The following is a 21,959-nucleotide window of genomic DNA, read 5'->3' as shown; positions in this document are numbered from 1 at the left end:
TAATCACCCACCCTATTGACAGCAACGGCGACCTCCTCCCACATTCTCCACTTCTGGCTTTGGCTCATATTCCTGGCTGCCTGGGGCAGGATGTCAACGCACTTCTGGATCAAAACCTCCATCTCCTTGCTTGTGAAATGTGGCTGCCTTTTTTTTTTGGCAGCTTTGGCGGGTTGACTGGGGCCAGCAGTCTCTTCCATGTCATCCTCCTCACCTATTTGGGTAAATATGCAGATTTAGCCACTTCACAACTTGCACAATATTATGTTTTAAAAGAATCATTGAGACAAAATGCATGAAGGCCTTACCGCCGGATTTTTGGCCATTGTTTCCCTGGTCTGAAGCCATGTCTCTGCTTCCAGAATAAGAAAAAAACAATTTAGATACACAGTGCGCAATAAATACTGAGGTGCAGCAGGTGATGAAGACACAAAAGGAGTAAACACCCACACAACTCCAAAAACATATAAAATAACAATAATATGTGAATCCACCTCTAGCGCTCCTCTGAACCCAAATTCACATCAAACCATGTGGTAGATATATTAAACTAATGATCACCATGAATGAGTCCACTTGATAGTAAGTAAATGTACACCAGGTCCAATAGGAACTTCTTATACACAGATGATTGATGACATCTAAAAAGATTCCTCCGTTTGTGTGTAACACCAATAGGGGGAATAAAAGAGAAGACAAAAAATAGTGCAGATCAAACTTGGACATATAGGTTTTAATGACAAGTTTGCACTTACAACATGCAGGTTTAAACAGGCATTTGTTTAAAAACATCAATGGTGGTAGGCTGACAGCACTCCCAATGACTCCATCCTTCACCTTCTAGATGACAAATGAGGGAAGGCAATAGCCCAGCTCCGGATACTCGGATATGCCACACAGGAAGGGGTACTCCAGGAAGCGCTCCACCACTTAGCCCACGCTTAACGCGTTTCGGAACATCAGTCCTTCATCAGAAGCGTGTATATGGCTAAACAAACAGGATAGATATACTCTCAATATTGGATCCAACAGCTGCCCTTAATTGCCGCTAATCGGCATCTAATTTGCTTCTGTACATGCGTCGATTCTCTAAGTCCCGGAAACAAGATGGCCGTGCGTTCCACGGCTCCCGGAAATGAATTACATCCATATGTTATGCATTCCACTCGTCTCTGATCACCGCGATGCATGTGACTGCATATCAGTCACATGCTTCCACCTGCATAATGAATATGCGTTCCAGACACCCGGAAGTGTCTCATTCCTGGACAACACTTGCGTTCCATTCTCCATTTATAACTTTCAGTAGATCCACGTTCTTTGCTGACAAGTCCATTATTTACCTCATATCTTTACATGAATAATAGATGTCACTCAGAGCATCAAGTCCACAAATCAAAGTCCATGAATATTACATGAAAAACAACAACAGAGAAAAACATTTATTAATAAACCAATACATAAAAAGCAATAAATAAGAATAAAAATATTTCCACATATATATAGATAAAATGTGCCAGGCAAAGCATATTCCCATACAATTCAGGTTAAAAAGCACTTCAATTCAAAATCCCCATTTAGTCCCCTGGGTACAAGTGTCCCCAGTTGATGGATCCACCTCATCTCTGTTTGTGATAAACGTTTGTCTAGATCCCTTGTTCTCCATTTTGGTAAAATTACTTGTATACCTAAAAAGCTTTTTAAAAAACATTCTTTAGAGATATGGTGTTTTTTGAAATGCATTGAGACCACATGTGTCTCTAAACCTTTAATGTGCAAAACGGTTAAATCTAATGAAAAAAAAGTTACAGAATTTACTATTAATGGTGTGACATATTTTATTAAAGATTTTGTAACATGTCACTCAAAAAATGCGATTTATATTTTAGAATGTGCATGTGGCCTATTCTATGTGGGTAAAACCACTAGAAATTTAAAAACAAGATGGGCAGAGCATATATATAATATTCGAAAAGGTTTAGAGACACATGTGGTCTCAATGCATTTCAAAAAACACCATATCTCTAAAGAATGTTTTTTAAAAAGCTTTTTAGGTATACAAGTAATTTTACCAAAATGGAGAACAAGGGATCTAGACAAACGTTTATCACAAACAGAGATGAGGTGGATCCATCAACTGGGGACACTTGTACCCAGGGGACTAAATGGGGATTTTGAATTGAAGTGCTTTTTAACCTGAATTGTATGGGAATATGCTTTGCCTGGCACATTTTATCTATATATATGTGGAAATATTTTTATTCTTATTTATTGCTTTTTATGTATTGGTTTATTAATAAATGTTTTTCTCTGTTGTTGTTTTTCATGTAATATTCATGGACTTTGATTTGTGGACTTGATGCTCTGAGTGACATCTATTATTCATGTAAAGATATGAGGTAAATAATGGACTTGTCAGCAAAGAACGTGGATCTACTGAAAGTTATAAATGGAGAATGGAACGCAAGTGTTGTCCAGGAATGAGACACTTCCGGGTGTCTGGAACGCATATTCATTATGCAGGTGGAAGCATGTGACTGATATGCAGTCACATGCATCGCGGTGATCAGAGACGAGTGGAATGCATAACATATGGATGTAATTCATTTCCGGGAGCCGTGGAACGCACGGCCATCTTGTTTCCGGGACTTAGAGAATCGACGCATGTACAGAAGCAAATTAGATGCCGATTAGCGGCAATTAAGGGCAGCTGTTGGATCCAATATTGAGAGTATATCTATCCTGTTTGTTTAGCCATATACACACTTCTGATGAAGGACTGATGTTCCGAAACGCGTTAAGCGTGGGCTAAGTGGTGGAGCGCTTCCTGGAGTACCCCTTCCTGTGTGGCATATCCGAGTATCCGGAGCTGGGCTATTGCCTTCCCTCATTTGTCATCTAGAAGGTGAAGGATGGAGTCATTGGGAGTGCTGTCAGCCTACCACCATTGATGTTTTTAAACAAATGCCTGTTTAAACCTGCATGTTGTAAGTGCAAACTTGCCATTAAAACCTATATGTCCAAGTTTGATCTGCACTATTTTTTGTCTTCTCTTTTATTCCCCCTATTGGTGTTACACACAAACGGAGGAATCTTTTTAGATGTCATCAATCATCTGTGTATAAGAAGTTCCTATTGGACCTGGTGTACATTTACTTACTATCAAGTGGACTCATTCATGGTGATCATTAGTTTAATATATCTACCACATGGTTTGATGTGAATTTGGGTTCAGAGGAGCGCTAGAGGTGGATTCACATATTATTGTTATTTTATCTGCTTCCAGAATGAAATCAACCAGAAATTAAATGTGATTTCGTGACGTATTTATACATGCGTCCTTAGTTTGCGGCCGCATCATTGATTGTGCGTCCCTATGATTCATCCTTAATTTGTGCGGGAAAATAAACACTATTTATGGCTTGGTGTGTGTGGAGTCGAGGTTGGGTTGTTGGATTGTTGGCGGTTAAGTTGGTTGGATTTGGTTGTTTGCGGTTGGAGGATTTGGCGGAGTTTGTTTTTTTTTTGTTTTGCTACAGTTGTTTTGGTTTTCCGTTCGCATTTTTTGGGTTTATTTTTTTCCATCGTTTCCTGATTTGGTAAGTTTTGTGCAGTCTAATTTGTGGCCAATTGGTGTCTACTTCTGGTTTTTGGTTTTATATATTTTTTTTTACACTAATTTCATCTATTTTAGTTTGTTTTGGCTTTCGGACCCAAAGACCTTTTTGTTGGAAATCTTATATATTCGAGTTTGGTAAGTCCATTATTTTTCTTGCATTTGCGAACTAATTAACGCATTTTTGACTGTTGGTGTAGTGACTTGCATTTGCGAACTAATTAACGCATTTTTGACTGTTGGTGTAGTGACTTGCATTTGCGAACTAATTAACGCATTTTTGACTGTTGGTGTAGTGACTTGCATTTGCGAACTAATTAACGCATTTTTCGAGGCTTATTCATCATGTAAACCAGTTTTGCTTTTCCCTTTTCCATTTTTGGGGTCCATTTGACCCCTATTTGACGTACGGTGTGCAATGTCGTTTTCATCGATGGCCAAATGTGTGTTTCGCCTATTTTATGTGTTGGCTTGCACCAATTTGACAAACATAAAATCACCCTCTAAATTTTTGATGTCTCATTTTTGGCTTTTTTACAGTTTATACGTATCATGACAATACCCCGGCATGTAAGCAGCTATGGATGGTATCATAAAGCTAAGTTGTTTTATGTTACTTTTGGGGTGGCTCAAAAGCCTTACATTGTAAACTTTGAATTTCAGGTAGATCTGGGGCGAATTGTTCTGGCCCTGCTCCCGGAAGACGACCAACCTCAAACTCGTCCCAGGCGTAGGCATCGTAGGCATGCAAGGCCCCAGATATTTCGAACACGTGTCACCCTTTTTGGAATGCCCGATGATGAGGTTTTAAGACGCTACCGTCTACCTCCCAAAATCATCATAGACACTCTCTCATTAATAGAAAGTGATCTGGAGCGGCAAATTGACAGTCCAACAGCAATACCACCACTGACGCAATTTATGGCGGTGTTACATTTCTGTGCCTCAGGATCATTTCAAACAACGGTGGGAATAGTGGCGGGCATCTCCCAATCCTCCTTTTCCCGGATCCTGAGGGCAGTGATGGAGGCACTTTTCAAGCACCTCCATCATTTTATTAAAATGCCTTTGGATATGGGTGCCCTTAGTGTGGCCAAGGCCAATTTTTACCAAATAGCTGGCTTCCCACACATCATAGGGGTTGTGGATGGTACTCACATACCACTTCAGCCTCCAGCACGGCTGGAGGCAATATTTAGAAACAGGAAACACTATCACTCCCTGAATGTAATGGTGGTATGTGATGCCTCCCTCCAGATCCTGTCCCTGAATGCTAAATTACCAGGAAGTGCTCATGACTCCTTCGTCATCCGGCAATCAGGGATATGGCAGAAATTAACCAACCTACAAGCTGGTGATGCGTGGCTTCTGGGTAAGTGGAGACCTTTAGTACATAACAATGTTAAGCTTGATACACAGTGTTCCTGATGTTGTCTATTTTTTTTCACAGGAGACAGTGGATACCCTTGCATGTCCTGGCTGCTCACTCCTTATTTGGCTCCCACACCAGGGCCACAAAGTGCGTATAATTCCGCACTTACAGCCACCAGGCAAGTGGTGGAGCGCTGTATCGGCCTTTTAAAAGGCCGATTCAGATGCCTCCACCGCTCTGGTGGCGAGCTCATGTATGTGCCGGATATGGTGTCTAAAATTGTGGTCCTGTGTGGGATATTTCACAACATTGCCATAAGGAGTGGTGTCCCAATGCAGCCAGAGGATGCCTTACCTGAGGATGGCCCCCCCGAGGTTGGTCGGAGGTCAGTATGTGGGGGGGCCATACGCGATGATGTGGTGGCCAGATTTTTTAGGTAAGTTGTAACAAAACTACAGTGTTTATACCTAATGTGTTTGTGTTTGTTTGCGAACATCTAATTTTGTGTTTTTTTTCTCACCATCTTCTGTTTGTTCACATAATCTTTGGCACTCCAACGCTCACTACTTCCTGCTACCCTTACCAAACCTGGATCTGGTCCTTTTGGGCATATATTCTGGAACCCATATCGCAACGCCATGTTTGTGGAATCATGTTGCCATGGTCCTTCGTCAACCAGTTCTTGATTTTTAGTTTTTATTTAATTATTTCTTGGTATGTGTTGTATTTGAATTTATCACTGTGTTCTTTTTTTGGGAGTGACCACTTTGTTTTCTCTGTTATGTTGTGAATAAATGTTTGGAGAGTGAAATGGTCTTCCTTTTTTGGGACGTTAACAGCAAGTGTAACCAGGTTAACACAAGTTACATTTGACTAAGGGGTAATCCAGTACTGACGCCAGTTGAGCTAAACTGAAATATGTTTTCAGCTTCCCAAACCACACCAAAAGGAAGCCTGGCCCAACCTTGGGATTTGTAAGATTGGCCTAAGCAGCTTGCGCACCAACTAGGAACCTGTAAAATGTAGAAATATGTAATTGACACTACACCCAAAAAGGGAAATGACATTGTTACTGTTATGTGTTTCTTGTGTCTGTTTGACATACAAAGACAAAACACAATCTAACTTTTAAAAAAGGGAAATCCTTGCAGGAACAGTCTACTTATGTCATGCTAAACTATCTTGGTTTTGGATGTAAAAAATGAGCCAGAACGTATATTTGTCTGAAAAAATTTATTTGGAAACGTTAACAAAAATAAAAAAACTACTGGCGAAGGAGGCCAGACAGCCGGTCGAGGCCCACCAGAATGCCAATTACATGTTGGCGCATCTGGCCCACACAATCCGCCACCTCTTGCCGACGCCTCTGTTCCTCTGTGGGTGAGAAAAGTGTGTGGGTTAATACAACAATAGGGAATCCACATTAAAAAAACAAAAACACAACGAAATCACTCCTAAACCTAAAAAAAAAAAAAAAAAAAAAAAAGGGGGGGCTGCCAAAAATACAAGGCCTATGTACAAATTCCCACAGGTGTGATATGTGTATGTTGAAATCACCAGGAAGAGGTAAAGGCGAACTGCGAAATCACCAAAAGTCAAGCCACAAAAACACAAAGAAAGGCACGACACATGATTACATACAAACAGTTTGTGCTTTAAAAAAAAACAAAATAAAAACATACCGGGAGCCAAAACGGGAGCTCCGGAAATGCCTCCATGATCCTCCTCGGAGGATCCGTCATTCCCCAAAGAATGGGGAGGAGTTATGATGGACTCCGGGGAGGGGGTAATTGGAAGAGGGGTGGGTGGAGGAGAGGGGGAAGTGGGACGGAGGGGAAGGAGGCCCGACATTTCCGGGAGAGGGTCTGGGAAGGATGGGGAGGAGTGGGGAATAGGGGAAAGATTTGGGGTGGAGTGTTGGCTGGGGGTTGGGGATAGTGTCCGGGAACGCCGTCTGGACGGACGGTGACGGCGGAGTCTTGGCTGTCCCCCTAAAATATGTCAACGAAATTGCGGTTAGTTTATGGACAAATCCGGGGACCAAAACTAAAAAAAAAAACAAAAACAAAAAATAAGCCAAATAGGAGTAGAATGAATAAATCAGAAAGAGAAGGAAAACATGCACACGCAGATATGAGTACAAATAAGAAATAGGACAGACAGGAAAACATGCACACGCAGATATGAGTACAAATAAGAAATAGGACAGACAGGAAAACATGCACACGCAGATATGAGTACAAATAAGAAATAGGACAGAGAGGAAAACATGCACACGCAGATATGAGTACAAATAAGAAATAGGACAGAGAGGAAAACATGCACACGCAGATATGAGTACAAATAAGAAATAGGACAGACAGGAAAACATGCACACGCAGATATGAGTACAAATAAGAAATAGGACAGACAGGAAAACATGCACACGCAGATATGAGTACAAATAAGAAATAGGACAGACAGGAAAACATGCACACGCAGATATGAGTACAAATAATAAATAGGACAGACAGGAAAACATGCACACGCAGATATGAGTACAAATAAGAAATAGGACAGAGAGGAAAACATGCACACGCAGATATGAGTACAAATAAGAAATAGGACAGAGAGGAAAACATGCACACGCAGATATGAGTACAAATAAGAAATAGGACAGACAGGAAAACATGCACACGCAGATATGAGTACAAATAAGAAATAGGACAGACAGGAAAACATGCACACGCAGATATGAGTACAAATAAGAAATAGGACAGACAGGAAAACATGCACACGCAGTTTGACCCACAAACACAAACATTAAAACCACAATACATAACACTTACTTTCCAGGATCTGCATGCGAAAGCATGCCAGCAAGCGGGGCGTTCGCCGTTGCAGGTCGGACCACCTGCGCTCCAGCTGCCCGATGTTGCGGCGTGAGCCGAAGGACCGCAGGCGGGACCGTGCCTCCGCATACGCGGAGCGCTTCTGCCGGTTGGTCATGGGTTGAGGTTGGCTGGTGATCCGGCGATCCATGACCTCCGTAAGCACCAGCAGCTCGCGCCTGGTGAATGCGGAGGCTCTCATGATGGCAATGGAGTTTTTCATACAAAACATTTTTGATAAAGTGTGGCAAAAATTTCTGATTGGCTAATGTATTTTGGAAATTAACAGGAGCAATTTTATTGGTTAGTGTATGAGTCATGTGTTCGACAGGGCCAGAAATCTGTGGAGAGTTATGATAGGCTTGATGCAGTGACATGCGTAAGCAAATTTAAATAAAGAAATGAACCCAGAGAAATATGCGGGGATCCACAGCAATAGAACAATTGTTTAATTGTGGTTCACATGTTTTTTGAACAATAAAAGCGAATGTTTCATCCGTACGTATTCTGCGGGTAAACACAAACACGGACAAGAGTAAAGTTTCTTGCATTGTGTTGAAAAAAAAAAAACAATTAAGCTAATTGATACATTGATTGGCATGATACGATTGATGGAGGTAGGCAGAATAAAGGAGCAGGTAATCGACATCTGACAAGGCCACTTCCTGTTTATACTTGTGCGTGCGTTCCGTTCAAGCCATTTCGGGGATGTACGCTCGCTATTTCGTATGCTCGTTAGTTAGAGGAGGGGTCGTCAGAGTTTAGGGAGGAATTTTAGATGCGAACGAAAATACGAGCGAGCCATTGAATTTAAATATTTTTGTACGTACGCCTAACGTACGTGCGCCCGCTTGCGAGTGGGTCTGAATGAGGGCCATAGCACATAGTCATTTATACAGTATTATATGGTGTCTCAGCTCAGTGACTTGTTACCGTAAGTTCCCCAATATCCTTACATGTGAGACAGATTCAATATACAGTATGTTCATACATAATTAGTTCTTCATGTCTGGTTATGTGATCAGTGTGATCAGTGTGGACAGGCTTTTATCTACTATCAGAGCACATGAATCCTCAGGGGAGAGGGGAAATACCAAATAATGAGCTTCATCTGCACAAATCAAATAATGGGAATGATCTATCCCTGTAAGTACATTGTATTGTTATCTGCTTTACATGATGAGATCGTGTTGTAATTGCTGGTTCATTAAGCTCCAGTGCTTATCCCTTCTCATTGTGCAATACAAGGAAGCAGCGTTGCTATTCTTGTTACCAGCAAAAGCATGAATGTGTAAATTGTGTGCTGGTAAAGACTCCAGCGACAGTAATTATTCCATATCATTGTTCTTCCAGTCCTTCTTGATAGTAGATTAGGCGTTTGTGGTATACTTTAATTTGATACATATTAAGATAGTGTCCTGATTACATTGCACCATTTATGCTACACCCCAGTACACAGCTTGGTAATCTTTTCCTGCAGATCCAATATAACCTGGTACTGGTATCAGAGATACCCCTTTTACACCAGAGCTAAAACCCGGGTTATTGCAGGGTTACCCGGGTAGCTCCTGGGTGTAAAAGGGGACAGGGTTGGATTCCCGGGTGGAGTGACCCAGCAATCCAGCCCAGGTAACTTACAGGGTTGGAATAACCCATGAAACCCTGCAGTGTAAACGGTGCGGTCTGGGTTACGATGACCTGGAGCGCGCCGCATCCCGACTTCAGATATTGTCATCTCCAAGCGTCCACTTCCACGCCGGTAGAGCCGGGTCACTGCAGACCCAGCTCCGGTGTGAACGGCGCCAACTCGGGAATTTTCTGGGTCAGCACTGGCTTCATTTCTGGGTCTGATCTGATTTGGAACCCTGTTCCAACCTCCGGGTCTGACCCAGAATTTAGGTATAAAAGCAGTATTACTTATACCCATTTTCCACCAAAAACCCAGGTCAGACACCATTTACACTGCACCTTTGACCCGGGTTATTCCCAGGTGAGACCCGTTCATACTGAACCTGGGTCTGCCCTGCTAAACCTGTGAGGTCCTAATAAGTGGGCGGTGACTGCTCCACAGCCACCAATCAGTTAATTTTAGGCATGACCCAGGCCGGGTAACTCGGGGCACCATTTACACTGCACCATTACCCGGGTCCATCCTGGGTTGGATTCCCAGGTCACCTGACCCGGGTTATTTTTCCAGGACCCTTTTCCACTGAGCCACTACCCGGGAAGAGCCAGCAATAACCTGGGGTATCGCAGCAGGGGTAAAGGGGTATTGGGTACCTCTCAGTATGCACTCTAAGGAAATAATATTACATTTGCCAGCATAAATCTGCTACAACAGTAACAAATCAGTTTCCTGCTATTCCACTCTTACATAGTGGGAGATTATGTATGTACATAGTGGGAGATTATGTATGTACGGTATAGTTACATAGTGGGAGGTTATGTATGTACGGTATAGTTACATAGTGGGAGATTATGTATGTACGGTATAGTTACATAGTGGGAGGTTATGTATGTACGGTATAGTTACATAGTGGGAGATTATGTGTGTACGGTATAGTTACATAGTGGGAGATTATGTATGTACGGTATAGTTACATAGTGAGGGATTATGTATGTACGGTATAGTTACATAGTGGGAGATTATGTATGTACGGTATAGTTACATAGTGGGAGGTTATGTATGTACGGTATAGTTATATAGTGGGAGATTATGTGTGTACGGTATAGTTATATAGTGGGAGATTATGTGTGTACGGTATAGTTACATAGTGGGAGATTATGTATGTACGGTATAGTTACATAGTGGGAGATTATGTATGTACGGTATAGTTACATAGTGAGGGATTATGTATGTACGGTATAGTTACATAGTGGGAGATTATGTATGTACGGTATAGTTACATAGTGGGAGGTTATGTATGTACGGTATAGTTATATAGTGGGAGATTATGTGTGTACGGTATAGTTATATAGTGGGAGATTATGTGTGTACGGTATAGTTACATAGTGGGAGGTTATGTATGTATGGTATAGTTACATAGTGGGAGATTATGTATGTACGGTATAGTTACATAGTGGGAGATTATGTATGTACGGTATAGTTACATAGTGGGAGATTATGTGTGTACGGTATAGTTACATAGTGGGAGATTATGTATGTACGGTATAGTTATATAGTGGGAGATTATGTATGTACGGTATAGTTACATAGTGGGAGATTATGTATGTATGGTATAGTTACATAGTGGGATATTATGTATGTACGGTATAGTTACATAGTGGGGGATTATGTATGTACGGCATAGTTACATAGTGGGGGATTATGTATGTACGGTATAGTTACATAGTGGGAGATTATGTATGTACGGTATAGTAACATAGTGGGGGACTATGTATGTACGGTATAGTTACATAGTGGGGGATTATGTATGTACGGTATAGTTACATAGTGGGAGACTATGTATGTACGGTATAGTTACATAGTGGGAGATTATGTGTGTACGGTATAGTTACATAGTGGGGGATTATGTATGTACGGTATAGTTACATAGTGGGAGATTATGTATGTACGGTATAGTTACATAGTGGGGGATTATGTATGTACGGTATAGTTACATAGTGGGGGATTATGTATGTACGGTATAGTTACATAGTGGGAGACTATGTATGTACGGTATAGTTACATAGTGGGAGGTTATGTGTGTACGGTATATTTACATAGTGGGAGGTTATGTATGTACGGTATGGTTACATAGTGGGATATTATGTATGTACGGTATAGTTACATAGTGGGAGATTATGTATGTACGGTATAGTTACATAGTGGGAGATTATGTATGTACGGTATAGTTACATAGTGGGAGATTATGTATGTACGGTATAGTTACATAGTGGGAGATTATGTATGTACGGTATAGTTACATAGTGGGGGATTATGTATGTACGGTATAGTTACATAGTGGGGGATTATGTAGGTACGGTATAGTTACATAGTGGGAGACTATGTATGTACGGTATAGTTACATAGTGGGAGATTATGTATGTACGGTATATTTACATAGTGGGAGATTATGTATGTACGGTATAGTTACATAGTGGGAGATTATGTATGTACGGTATAGTTACATAGTGGGAGGTTATGTATGTACGGTATAGTTACATAGTGGGAGGTTATGTATGTACGGTATAGTTATATAGTGGGAGATTATGTATGTACGGTATAGTTACATAGTGGGAGATTATGTATGTACGGTATAGTTACATAGTGGGATATTATGTATGTACGGTATAGTTATATAGTGGGAGATTATGTATGTACGGTATAGTTATATAGTGGGAGATTATGTATGTACGGTATAGTTACATAGTGGTATATTATGTATGTACGGTATAGTTACATAGTGGGGGATTATGTATGTACGGTATAGTTACATAGTGGGGGATTATGTATGTACGGTATAGTTACATAGTGGGGGATTATGTATGTACGGTATAGTTACATAGTGGGAGATTATGTATGTACGGTATAGTTACATAGTGGGGGATTATGTATGTACGGTATAGTTACATAGTGGGGGATTATGTATGTACGGTATAGTTACATAGTGGGAGACTATGTATGTACGGTATAGTTACATAGTGGGAGATTATGTATGTACGGTATATTTACATAGTGGGAGATTATGTATGTACGGTATAGTTACATAGTGGGAGGTTATGTATGTACGGTATAGTTACATATTGGGAGGTTATGTGTGTACGGTATAGTTACATAGTGGGAGATTATGTGTGTACGGTATAGTTACATAGTGAGAGATTATGTATGTACGGTATAGTTATATAGTGGGAGATTATGTATGTACGGTATAGTTAAATAGTGGGGGATTATGTATGTACGGTATAGTTATATAGTGGGAGATTATGTATGTACGGTATAGTTATATAGTGGGAGATTATGTATGTACGGTATAGTTATATAGTGGGAGATTAGGTATGTACAGTATAGTTACATAGTGGGAGATTATGTGTGTACGGTATAGTTACATAGTGGGAGATTATGTATGTACGGTATAGTTACATAGTGGGAGATTATGCATGTACGGTATAGTTATATAGTGGGGGATTATGTATGTACGGTATAGTTATATAGTGGGAGATTATGTATGTACGGTATAGTTATATAGTGGGAGATTATGTATGTACGGTATAGTTATATAGTGGGGGATTATGTATGTACGGTATAGTTATATAGTGGGAGATTATGTATGTACGGTATAGTTATATAGTGGGATATTATCTATGTACGGTATAGTTACATAGTGGGAGATTATGTATGTACGGTATAGTTACATAGTGGGAGATTATGTATGTACGGTATAGTTATATAGTGGGAGATTATGTATGTACGGTATAGTTACATAGTGGGATATTATCTATGTACGGTATAGTTACATAGTGGGAGATTATGTATGTACGGTATAGTTATATAGTGGGAGATTATGTATGTACGGTATAGTTATATAGTGGGAGATTATGTATGTACGGTATAGTTATATAGTGGGAGATTATCTATGTACGGTAAAGTTACAGTCAGTTGCATAAATATTGGGACATTGACAGAATTTTCATATTTTGGCCTCTATTCACCACCACAATGGCTGTGAAATGAAACAAACAAGATGTGCTTTAACTGCAGACTTTCAGATTTAATTTGATGGTAATTACATCCAAATCAGGTGAATGGTGTAGGAATTACAATGGTTTCTATATGTGCCTCCCACTTTTTATGGGGATACACTAAAGTGACTATGTGAAGGGGCCTTATTTGATTATATATGAACATGGCATGTTGTAGATTACCGATAATTTTCTTTTCTCATTGCTAATGTAAGCAGGGATATATCTGCCACATACTGTATACAAGGAGTACCAAGCTGTACGCTGCAATGTGATATCAGGATTGGAATAAAATTAAGACACTACCTGAGTTTCAACAAAATCACAGTATACCATACATATGGGATGCAGTCAGGAAGCCGACGTTCGAAATGCCGGCTTCCCGACTGTCTAATCTCGACAGGGGACTAATGACAGACATCGAAATCCCGACGCCTGTCATTATCTCTACGCCGGGACCCCGATGCCCGGCATACCAAACGAAGTTGCGGCGGGCACGTACAGCCGCTGGGGGGGAGGGTTAGGTTTCATGGCTCTGGGAGGGACTTAGGGTTAGGCACCCCCCCTGGGACGGTTAGGCTAGGGAAAGGGGGGTTAGGGTTAGGCACCCACGGAGGGAGGTTAGGGCTAGGTACCCTCCTCGGAAGACTTAGGTTTAGGGTGCGGGGAAGGGGGGTTAGGGTTAGACACTAGGGGGGGTTAGGGTTAGACACTAGGGGGGGTTAGGGTTAGGCACCCCCCCGGGTGACTTATGTTTAGGGTGCGGGGAAGGGAGGGTTAGGTTTAGACACTTAGGGGGGTTAGGGTTAGACACTAGGGGGGAGGTTAGGGTTAGGCACCCCTAAGGGAGGGTTAGGGGGGGCAGGGGTAGTTTAATTTACCAAAATCTCCGGTCAGCATTTTCACATGGCCGGCGGGATTTCATACTGATCCCTTTCATACATAATCTCCCACTATATAAGAGTGGAATAGCTGGAAACTGATTTGTTACTGTTGCTGAAATTATGCAACATAGTATTAATATTACATTTACCAGCAGAAAACTGCTACATTATTTCCTTACAGTGCAGAGGAGAGGTAACTAATACCCCTTTTACACCGACCTAAAAATTTGTCAGTATAATTGGATTCACCCGGGTTCAGGGACCCAGGGATCCAACGCGGGTACTTTGCAGGGTCGGCCATGGGTCGTTCCCGTGCCACTCTGCAGTGTAAACAGCGCGATCCGGGTCACGATGACCTGGATCGTGCCGCATGCCGCCCAATTGGCCGGCTTCAGAGGCACTTGGAGATGACATCTTCTCCAAGCATCCACTGCAACGGCGGAAGAGCCGGCTGCAGACCCGGCTCCGGTGTGAACCGCGCCGACTCGGGAATATCCTGGGTAGGCGCCGCAGTATGAACGGGTTAAGTTCCGGGTCTGACCCAGAACGTTGGTATAAAAGAAGTATCTGATACCAGGACAAACAAGGTTATATTGGATCTGCAGGAAAAGATTACTGGGGTGTAGCATAAACGGTGCAATGTAATCAGGACACTATCTTAATATGTATCAAATTAAAGTATACCACAAACGCCTCATCTACTATCAGGGAAGACTGGAAGAACAATGAAATGTAATAATCACTGTCGCTGGAGCACACAATGTACACATTAATGCTTTTGCTGGTAACAAGAATAGCAACACTGCTTCCTTGTATTGCACAATGAGAAGGGATAAGCACTGGAGCTTAATGAACCAGCGATTAGAGCACGATCTCATCATGTAAAGCAGATAACAATACAATGTACTTACAGGGATAGATCATTCCCATTATTTGATTTGTGCAGATGAAGCTCATTATTTGGTATTTCCCCTCTCCCCTGAGGATTGATGTGCTCTGATAGTAGATAAAAGCCTGTCCACACTGATCACGCTGATCACATAACCAGACATGAAGAACTAACTTATTACCAGTTATTTATAATATATTTATATTCCTGTCTGTATGAGGAATGTGTAAGGATTTCTGTCTGTATGAGAAACGTTAAACAAAAAGTTGGGTAGGATCCGCACTAGTCAATCCAAACCATAAATACATATTATAAGAGATGAAATTATAGTTATAATTATGAAAACCAACATTATAGTCTTAACTATACACAATTGGAGAAAGACTTATTGGTTGGTGGTGCACCAGATAATATTTGTGAAAGTCACAATTTTAACTGTTTGCTTCTTCGCAAACAGTTAAAAATGTATGAGAAACGTGTAAGGTGACATGTCTATGAGGAATGCATAAAGTGACATGTCTGTATGAGGAACACGTAAGGTGACATGTCTATGAGGAATGCATAAAGTGACATGTCTGTATGAGGAACACGTAAGGTGACATGTCTATGAGGAATGCATAAAGTGACATGTCTGTATGAGGAACACGTAAGGTGACATGTCTATGAGGAATGCATAAAGTGACATGTCTGTATGAGGAACACGTAAGGTGACATGTCTGTATGAGGAATGCATAAAGTGACATGTCTGAGGAACGTGTAGGGTGACATGTCTGTATGAGTAATTCATTTCCCAATAGATTGTAAGCTTGCGAATAAGGCCGTCCTACCTATATATCTGTCTGTTATTACCCAGTTTTGTTCTATTAATGTTTCCAATTGTAGAGCGCAACGGAATATGCTGCGCTAGATAAGAAACGTAATAAATAAATAATAAAACTGGCATGTCTGTATGAGGAACGAGTAGGGTGACATATCTGTTTGAGGAACGCGTAGGGTGACCTGTCTGTATGAGGAATGCGTAGAGTGACCTTTCTGTATGAGGAACATGTAGGGTGACCTGTCTGTATGAGGAACATATAGGGTGACCTGTCTGTATGAGGAACGCGTAGGGTGACATGTCTGTATGAAGAGCGCATAGAGTGACCTTTCTGTATGAGGAACACGTAGGGTGACATGTCTGTATGAGGAACGCGTAGGTTGACCTGTCTGTATGAGGAGCGCATAGAGTGACCTTTCTGTATGAGGAACATGTAGGGTGACATGTCTGTATAAGGAATGCGTAGGGTGACAAGTCTGTGGAATGCATAGGGTGAACTGTCTGTATGAGGAGCACGTAGGGTGACAAGTCTGTGGAATGCGTAGGGTGACCTGTCTGTATGAGGACCACGTAGGGTGACCTGTCTGTATGAGGAACGCATAGGGTAACCTCTCTGTATGAGGAATGCGTAGGGTGACCTGTCTATGAGGAACACGTAGGTTGACCTGTCTGTATGAGGAACACATAGGGTGGCCTCTCTGTATGAGGAGGGCATATGGTGACATGCCTGTGGAATATGTAGGGTGACATGTCTGTATGAGGAACGTGTAGGGTGACATTTCTGTATGAGGAACGCGTAGAATGACCTGTCTGTATGAGGAACGCATAGGGTGACCTGTCTGTATGAGGAACATGTAGGGTGACCTGTCTGTATGAGGAACGCGTCGAGTGACCTGTCTGTATGAGGAACGTGTAGGGTGACCTGTCTGTATGAGGAACGTGTAGGGTGACCTGTCTGTGTGAGGAACGCGTAGGGGGACATGTCTGAGGATCGCGTAGGGTGGCATGTCTGAGGGACGAGTAGGGTGACATGTCTTTATGAGGAACACGTAGGGCGACCTGTCTGTATGAGGAACGCATAAAGTGACATGTCTGTATGAGGAACACGTATGGTGGCCTCTCTGTAGGAGGAGGGCGTATGGTGACATGTCTGAGGAATACATAGGGTGACCTGTCTGTATGAGGAATGCGTAGTGTGACATGTCTGTATGAGGAATGTGTAGGGTGACATGTCTGTATAAAGAATGCATAGGGTTACATGTCTGTATGAGGAACGCGTAAGGTGACATGTCTATGAGGAACACGTAGGGTGACATGTCTGTATGAGGAGCGCGTAGAGTGACCTTCCTGTATGAGGAACATGTAGGGTGACATGTCTGTATAAGGAATGCGTAGGGTGACAAGTCTGTGGAATGCGTAGGGTGAACTGTCTGTATGAGGAGCACGTAGGGTGACAAGACTGTGGAATGCGTAGGGTGACCTGTCTGTATGAGGACCACATAGGGTGACCTGTCTGTATGAGGAATGCATAGGGTAACCTATCTGTATGAGGAATGCGTAGGGTGACCTGTCTATGAGGAACACGTAGGTTGACCTGTCTGTATGAGGAACACGTAGGGTGGCCTCTCTGTATGAGGAGGGCATATGGTGACATGCCTGTGGAATATGTAGGGTGACATGTCTGTATGAGGAACGTGTAGGGTGACATTTCTGTATGAGGAACGCGTAGAATGACCTGTCTGTATGAGGAACGCATAGGGTGACCTGTCTGTATGAGGAACATGTAGGGTGACCTGTCTGTATGAGGAACGCGTCGAGTGACCTGTCTGTATGAGGAACGTGTAGGGTGACCTGTCTGTATGAGGAACGTGTAGGGTGACCTGTCTGTATGAGGAACGCGTAGGGGGACATGTCTGAGGATCGCGTAGGGTGGCATGTCTGAGGGACGAGTAGGGTGACATGTCTTTATGAGGAACACGTAGGGCGACCTGTCTGTATGAGGAACGCATAAAGTGACATGTCTGTATGAGGAACACGTATGGTGGCCTCTCTGTAGGAGGAGGGCGTATGGTGACATGTCTGAGGAATACATAGGGTGACCTGTCTGTATGAGGAATGCGTAGTGTGACATGTCTGTATGAGGAATGTGTAGGGTGACATGTCTGTATAAAGAATGCATAGGGTTACATGTCTGTATGAGGAACACGTAAGGTGACATGTCTATGAGGAACACGTAGGGTGACATGTCTGTATGAGGAATGTGTAGGGTGACATGTCTGTATGAGGAATGTGTAGGGTGACATGTCTGTATAAGGAATGCGTAGGGTGACATGTCTGTATGAGGAGGGCGTATGGTGACATGTCTGAGGAATACATAGGGTTACATGTCTGTATGAGGAATGCGTATTGTGACACGTCTTTGAGAAACACGTAGGGTGACATGTCTGTATGAGGAACGCGTAGGGTGACCTGTCTGTATGAGGAGCGCGTAGAGTGACCTTTCTGTATGAGGAACACGTAGGGTGACATGTCTGTATGAGGAATGCGTAGAGTGACAAGTCTGTGGAATGCGTAGGGTGACCTGTCTGTATGAGGAGCACGTAGGGTGACAAGTCTGTGGAATGCGTAGGGTGACCTGTCTGTATGAGGACCACGTAGGTCTGTATGAGGAATGCTTAGGGTAACCTGTCTGTATGAGGAATGCGTAGGTTGACCTGTCTGTATGAGGAACATGTAGGGTGGCCTCTCTGTATGAGGAGGGCATATGGTGACATGCCTGAGGAATACATAGGGTGACATGTCTGTATGAGGAATGTGTAGTGTGACATGTCTGTATGAGGAATGTGTAGGGTGACATGTCTGTATAAGGAATGCATAGGGTGACATGTCTGTATGAGGAATGTGTAGGGTGACATGTCTGTATGAGGAATGTGTAGGGTGACATGTCTGTATGAGGAATGCGTAGGGTGACATGTCTGTATGAGGAGGGCATATGGTGACATGTCTGAGGAATACATAGGGTTACATGTCTGTATGAGGAATGCGTAGTGTGACATGTCTTTGAGAAACACGTAGGGTGACATGTCTGTATGAGGATCGCGTATGGTGACATGTCTGAGGAATACATAGGGTAACATGTCTGTATGAGGAACGTGTATGGTGACCTGTCTGTATGAGGAACGCATAGGGTAACATGTCTGTATGAGGAATGAGTATGGTGACCTGTCTGTATGAGGAATGAGTAGGGTGACCTGTCTGTATGAGGAACAAGTAGGGAGACCTGTCTGTATGAGGAATGCGTGGGGTGGTCTGTATGAGGAATACGTAGGGTAATCTATCTGTATGAGGAATGCGTAGGGTAACCTGTCTGTATGAGGAACGCGTAGGGTGATCTGTCTGTATGAGGAATGCGTAGGGTGATCTGTCTGTATGAGGAATGCGTAGGGTGACCTGTCTGTATGAGAAATGAGTAGGGTGACCTGTCTGTATGAGGAACACGTAGGGTGACCTGTCTGTATGAGGAATGCGTAGGGTGATCTGTCTGTATGAGGAACACGTAGGGTGACCTGTCTGTATGAGGAATGAGTAGGGTGACCTGTCTGTATGAGAAATGAGTAGGGTGACCTGTCTGTATGAGGAACGCATAGGGTGACCAGTCTGTATGAGGAATGAGTAAGGTGACCTGTCTGTCAATATGAGGAGCGTGTAGGGTGACCAGTCTGTATGAGGAACGCGTAGGGTGACCAGTCTGTATGAGGAACTCGGAATGTGACCCATCTGTCATTCTTATTCCAGGGTCTTCGGATTTCCTCCACATTACACAGATGTCTCCAAAATCAGTCGGGCCTCCAGGCAAAAACTCCTGGGCAGGTCCTGGAGTGTCCCGGTTATCCGGCACCTCTTTTCTCCTCTGAAGGAATATTTTGCCAGTGTCTGATGCCGACACCTGACCTCCTGCCGACCACTATGGAGGACTATATGCAAGAAGTGTCTCTGTGGGGAGGATGAGAGAATGAAGCCACCTGACCCACATCCTGTGCTGCTACATTTTATATGTTTTATACATTCTGTATATGTTCTCTTTATTTTCTTTCTCTTGTCTTATTTTCATGGTTCTATCAGTGTTGGTTTGTGTTTAACTAGAATAATGTTTTACTCTTTCTATTACTAATGTTTGTTATAAAACAAGGATGAGTGTTAGACAGCTGTGGCCCTACGTGATTTCTCCCATGGCCCTTAGTACTCTGTGTATACCCTACATCAGGGGTCTTCAAACTTGGCCCTCCAGCTGCTGTGGAACTACACATCCCAGCATGCACTGCCACCTTTTTGATATAACAGCATGCTAAAACTATGTGCAGTGCATGCTGGGATGTGTAGTTCCACAGCATCTGGAGGGCCAAGTTTGAAGACCCCTGCCCTACATGATAGCCGTCATTAGAGCACAGACCTCGAATAACACAAACACAGACGATTGAAGTTCCCTGTCCTGATGAAGGACATTGTCCAAAATGCGTTGAGCTGGTGACCTTTACTATCGGAGGGACCTCTGGAAGCTGACCACAGGAATGTTGCCGGCGGCTGTGTATGTGAGTGTCCGGGACTCAGGATTCATTACCCCACATAACATCTGGCAATTGTGTGGTACAGAGGGACAGGTGCACAGGCTTACCACCTAAATTGGTTGTGAGTCCAATGTATAAATAAATCATTATTGTTTTATTTAAAAAGCTGCACAATCACTTTCTTTTTGGGATCTACATTGTGGAGGAATAAGACCATATATGTTGTATATTGTGGAGGAATAAGACCATATACAGTCAGGTGCATAAATATTGGGACATTGACAGAATTTTCATATTTTAGCCTCTATTCACCACCACAATGGCTCTGAAATGAAACAAACAAGATGTGCTTTAACTGCAGACTTTCAGATTTAATTTGAGGGTAATTACATCCATATCAGGTGAACGGTGTAGGAATTACAACGGTTTCTATATGTGCCTCCCACTTTATAAGGGGCCAAAATTAATGGGACAAACTAAACAATCCTAAATCTAACTTTCACTTTTTAATACTTTGTTGCAAATCCTTTGCAGGCAATTACAGCCTGAAGTCTGGAACGCATAGACATCACCAGACGCTGGGTTTCATCCCTGGTGATGCCCTGCCAGGCCTCTACTGCTTGTTCTTGGGGCATTTTCCCTTCAGTTTTGTCTTCATCAAGTTAAATGCATGCTCAATCGGATTCAGGTCAGGGGATTGCCTTGGCCATTGCATAACATTCCACTTTTTAGCCTAACTCTTTGGTTGCTTTTGCAGTATGCTTCGGGTCATTCTCCATCTGCACTGTGAAGCGCCGTCCAATGAGTTCTGCAGCATTTGACTGAATAGGAGCATATAATATTGCCCGAAACACTTCAGAATTTATTCTGCTGCTTTTGTCAGCAGTCACATCATCAATAAATACAAGGGAACCAGTTCCATTGGCAGCCATACATGCCCACGCCATGACACTACCACCACCATGCTTCACTGATGAGGTGGTATGTTTTGGATCATGAGCAGTTCCTTTCCTTCTCCATACTCTTCTCTTCCCATCACTCTGGTACAAGTTGATCTTTGTCGCATCTGTCCATAGGATGTTGTTCCAGAACTGTAATGGCTTTTTTAGATGTTGTTTGGCAAACGCTAATCTGGTCTTCCTATTTTTGTGGCTCACCGATGGTTTACATCTTGTGGTGAACCCTCTATTTTCACTCTTGTGAAGTCTTCTCTTGATTGTTGACTTTGACACATATACACCTACCTCCTGGAGAGTGTTCTTTA

General features: G+C 42.6%; 1 protein-coding gene across 1 annotated transcript in view; it reads left to right on the top strand.

Moving 5' to 3' along the window:
• DNMT3A (DNA methyltransferase 3 alpha) overlaps nucleotides 1–20,067 on the top strand; it is a 90,073-nt gene extending 70,006 nt beyond the window's left edge. Inside the window, exon 15 of the mRNA XM_088481749.1 lies at nucleotides 19,926–20,067. Coding sequence (XP_088337875.1) covers nucleotides 19,926–20,067 — 142 coding nt within the window. The remainder of the gene's footprint in view (nucleotides 1–19,925) is intronic.
• The last annotated feature ends 1,892 nt before the right edge of the window (nucleotides 20,068–21,959 follow it).

This window comes from Taudactylus pleione, unplaced genomic scaffold, assembly GCF_031769625.1.
Source record: "Taudactylus pleione unplaced genomic scaffold, aTauple2 ptg000277l, whole genome shotgun sequence".
Lineage (NCBI taxonomy): Eukaryota > Metazoa > Chordata > Amphibia > Anura > Myobatrachidae > Taudactylus > Taudactylus pleione.
Note: the sequence above shows the minus strand (reverse complement) of the source record. Positions and strands in the feature narration are given on the sequence as shown.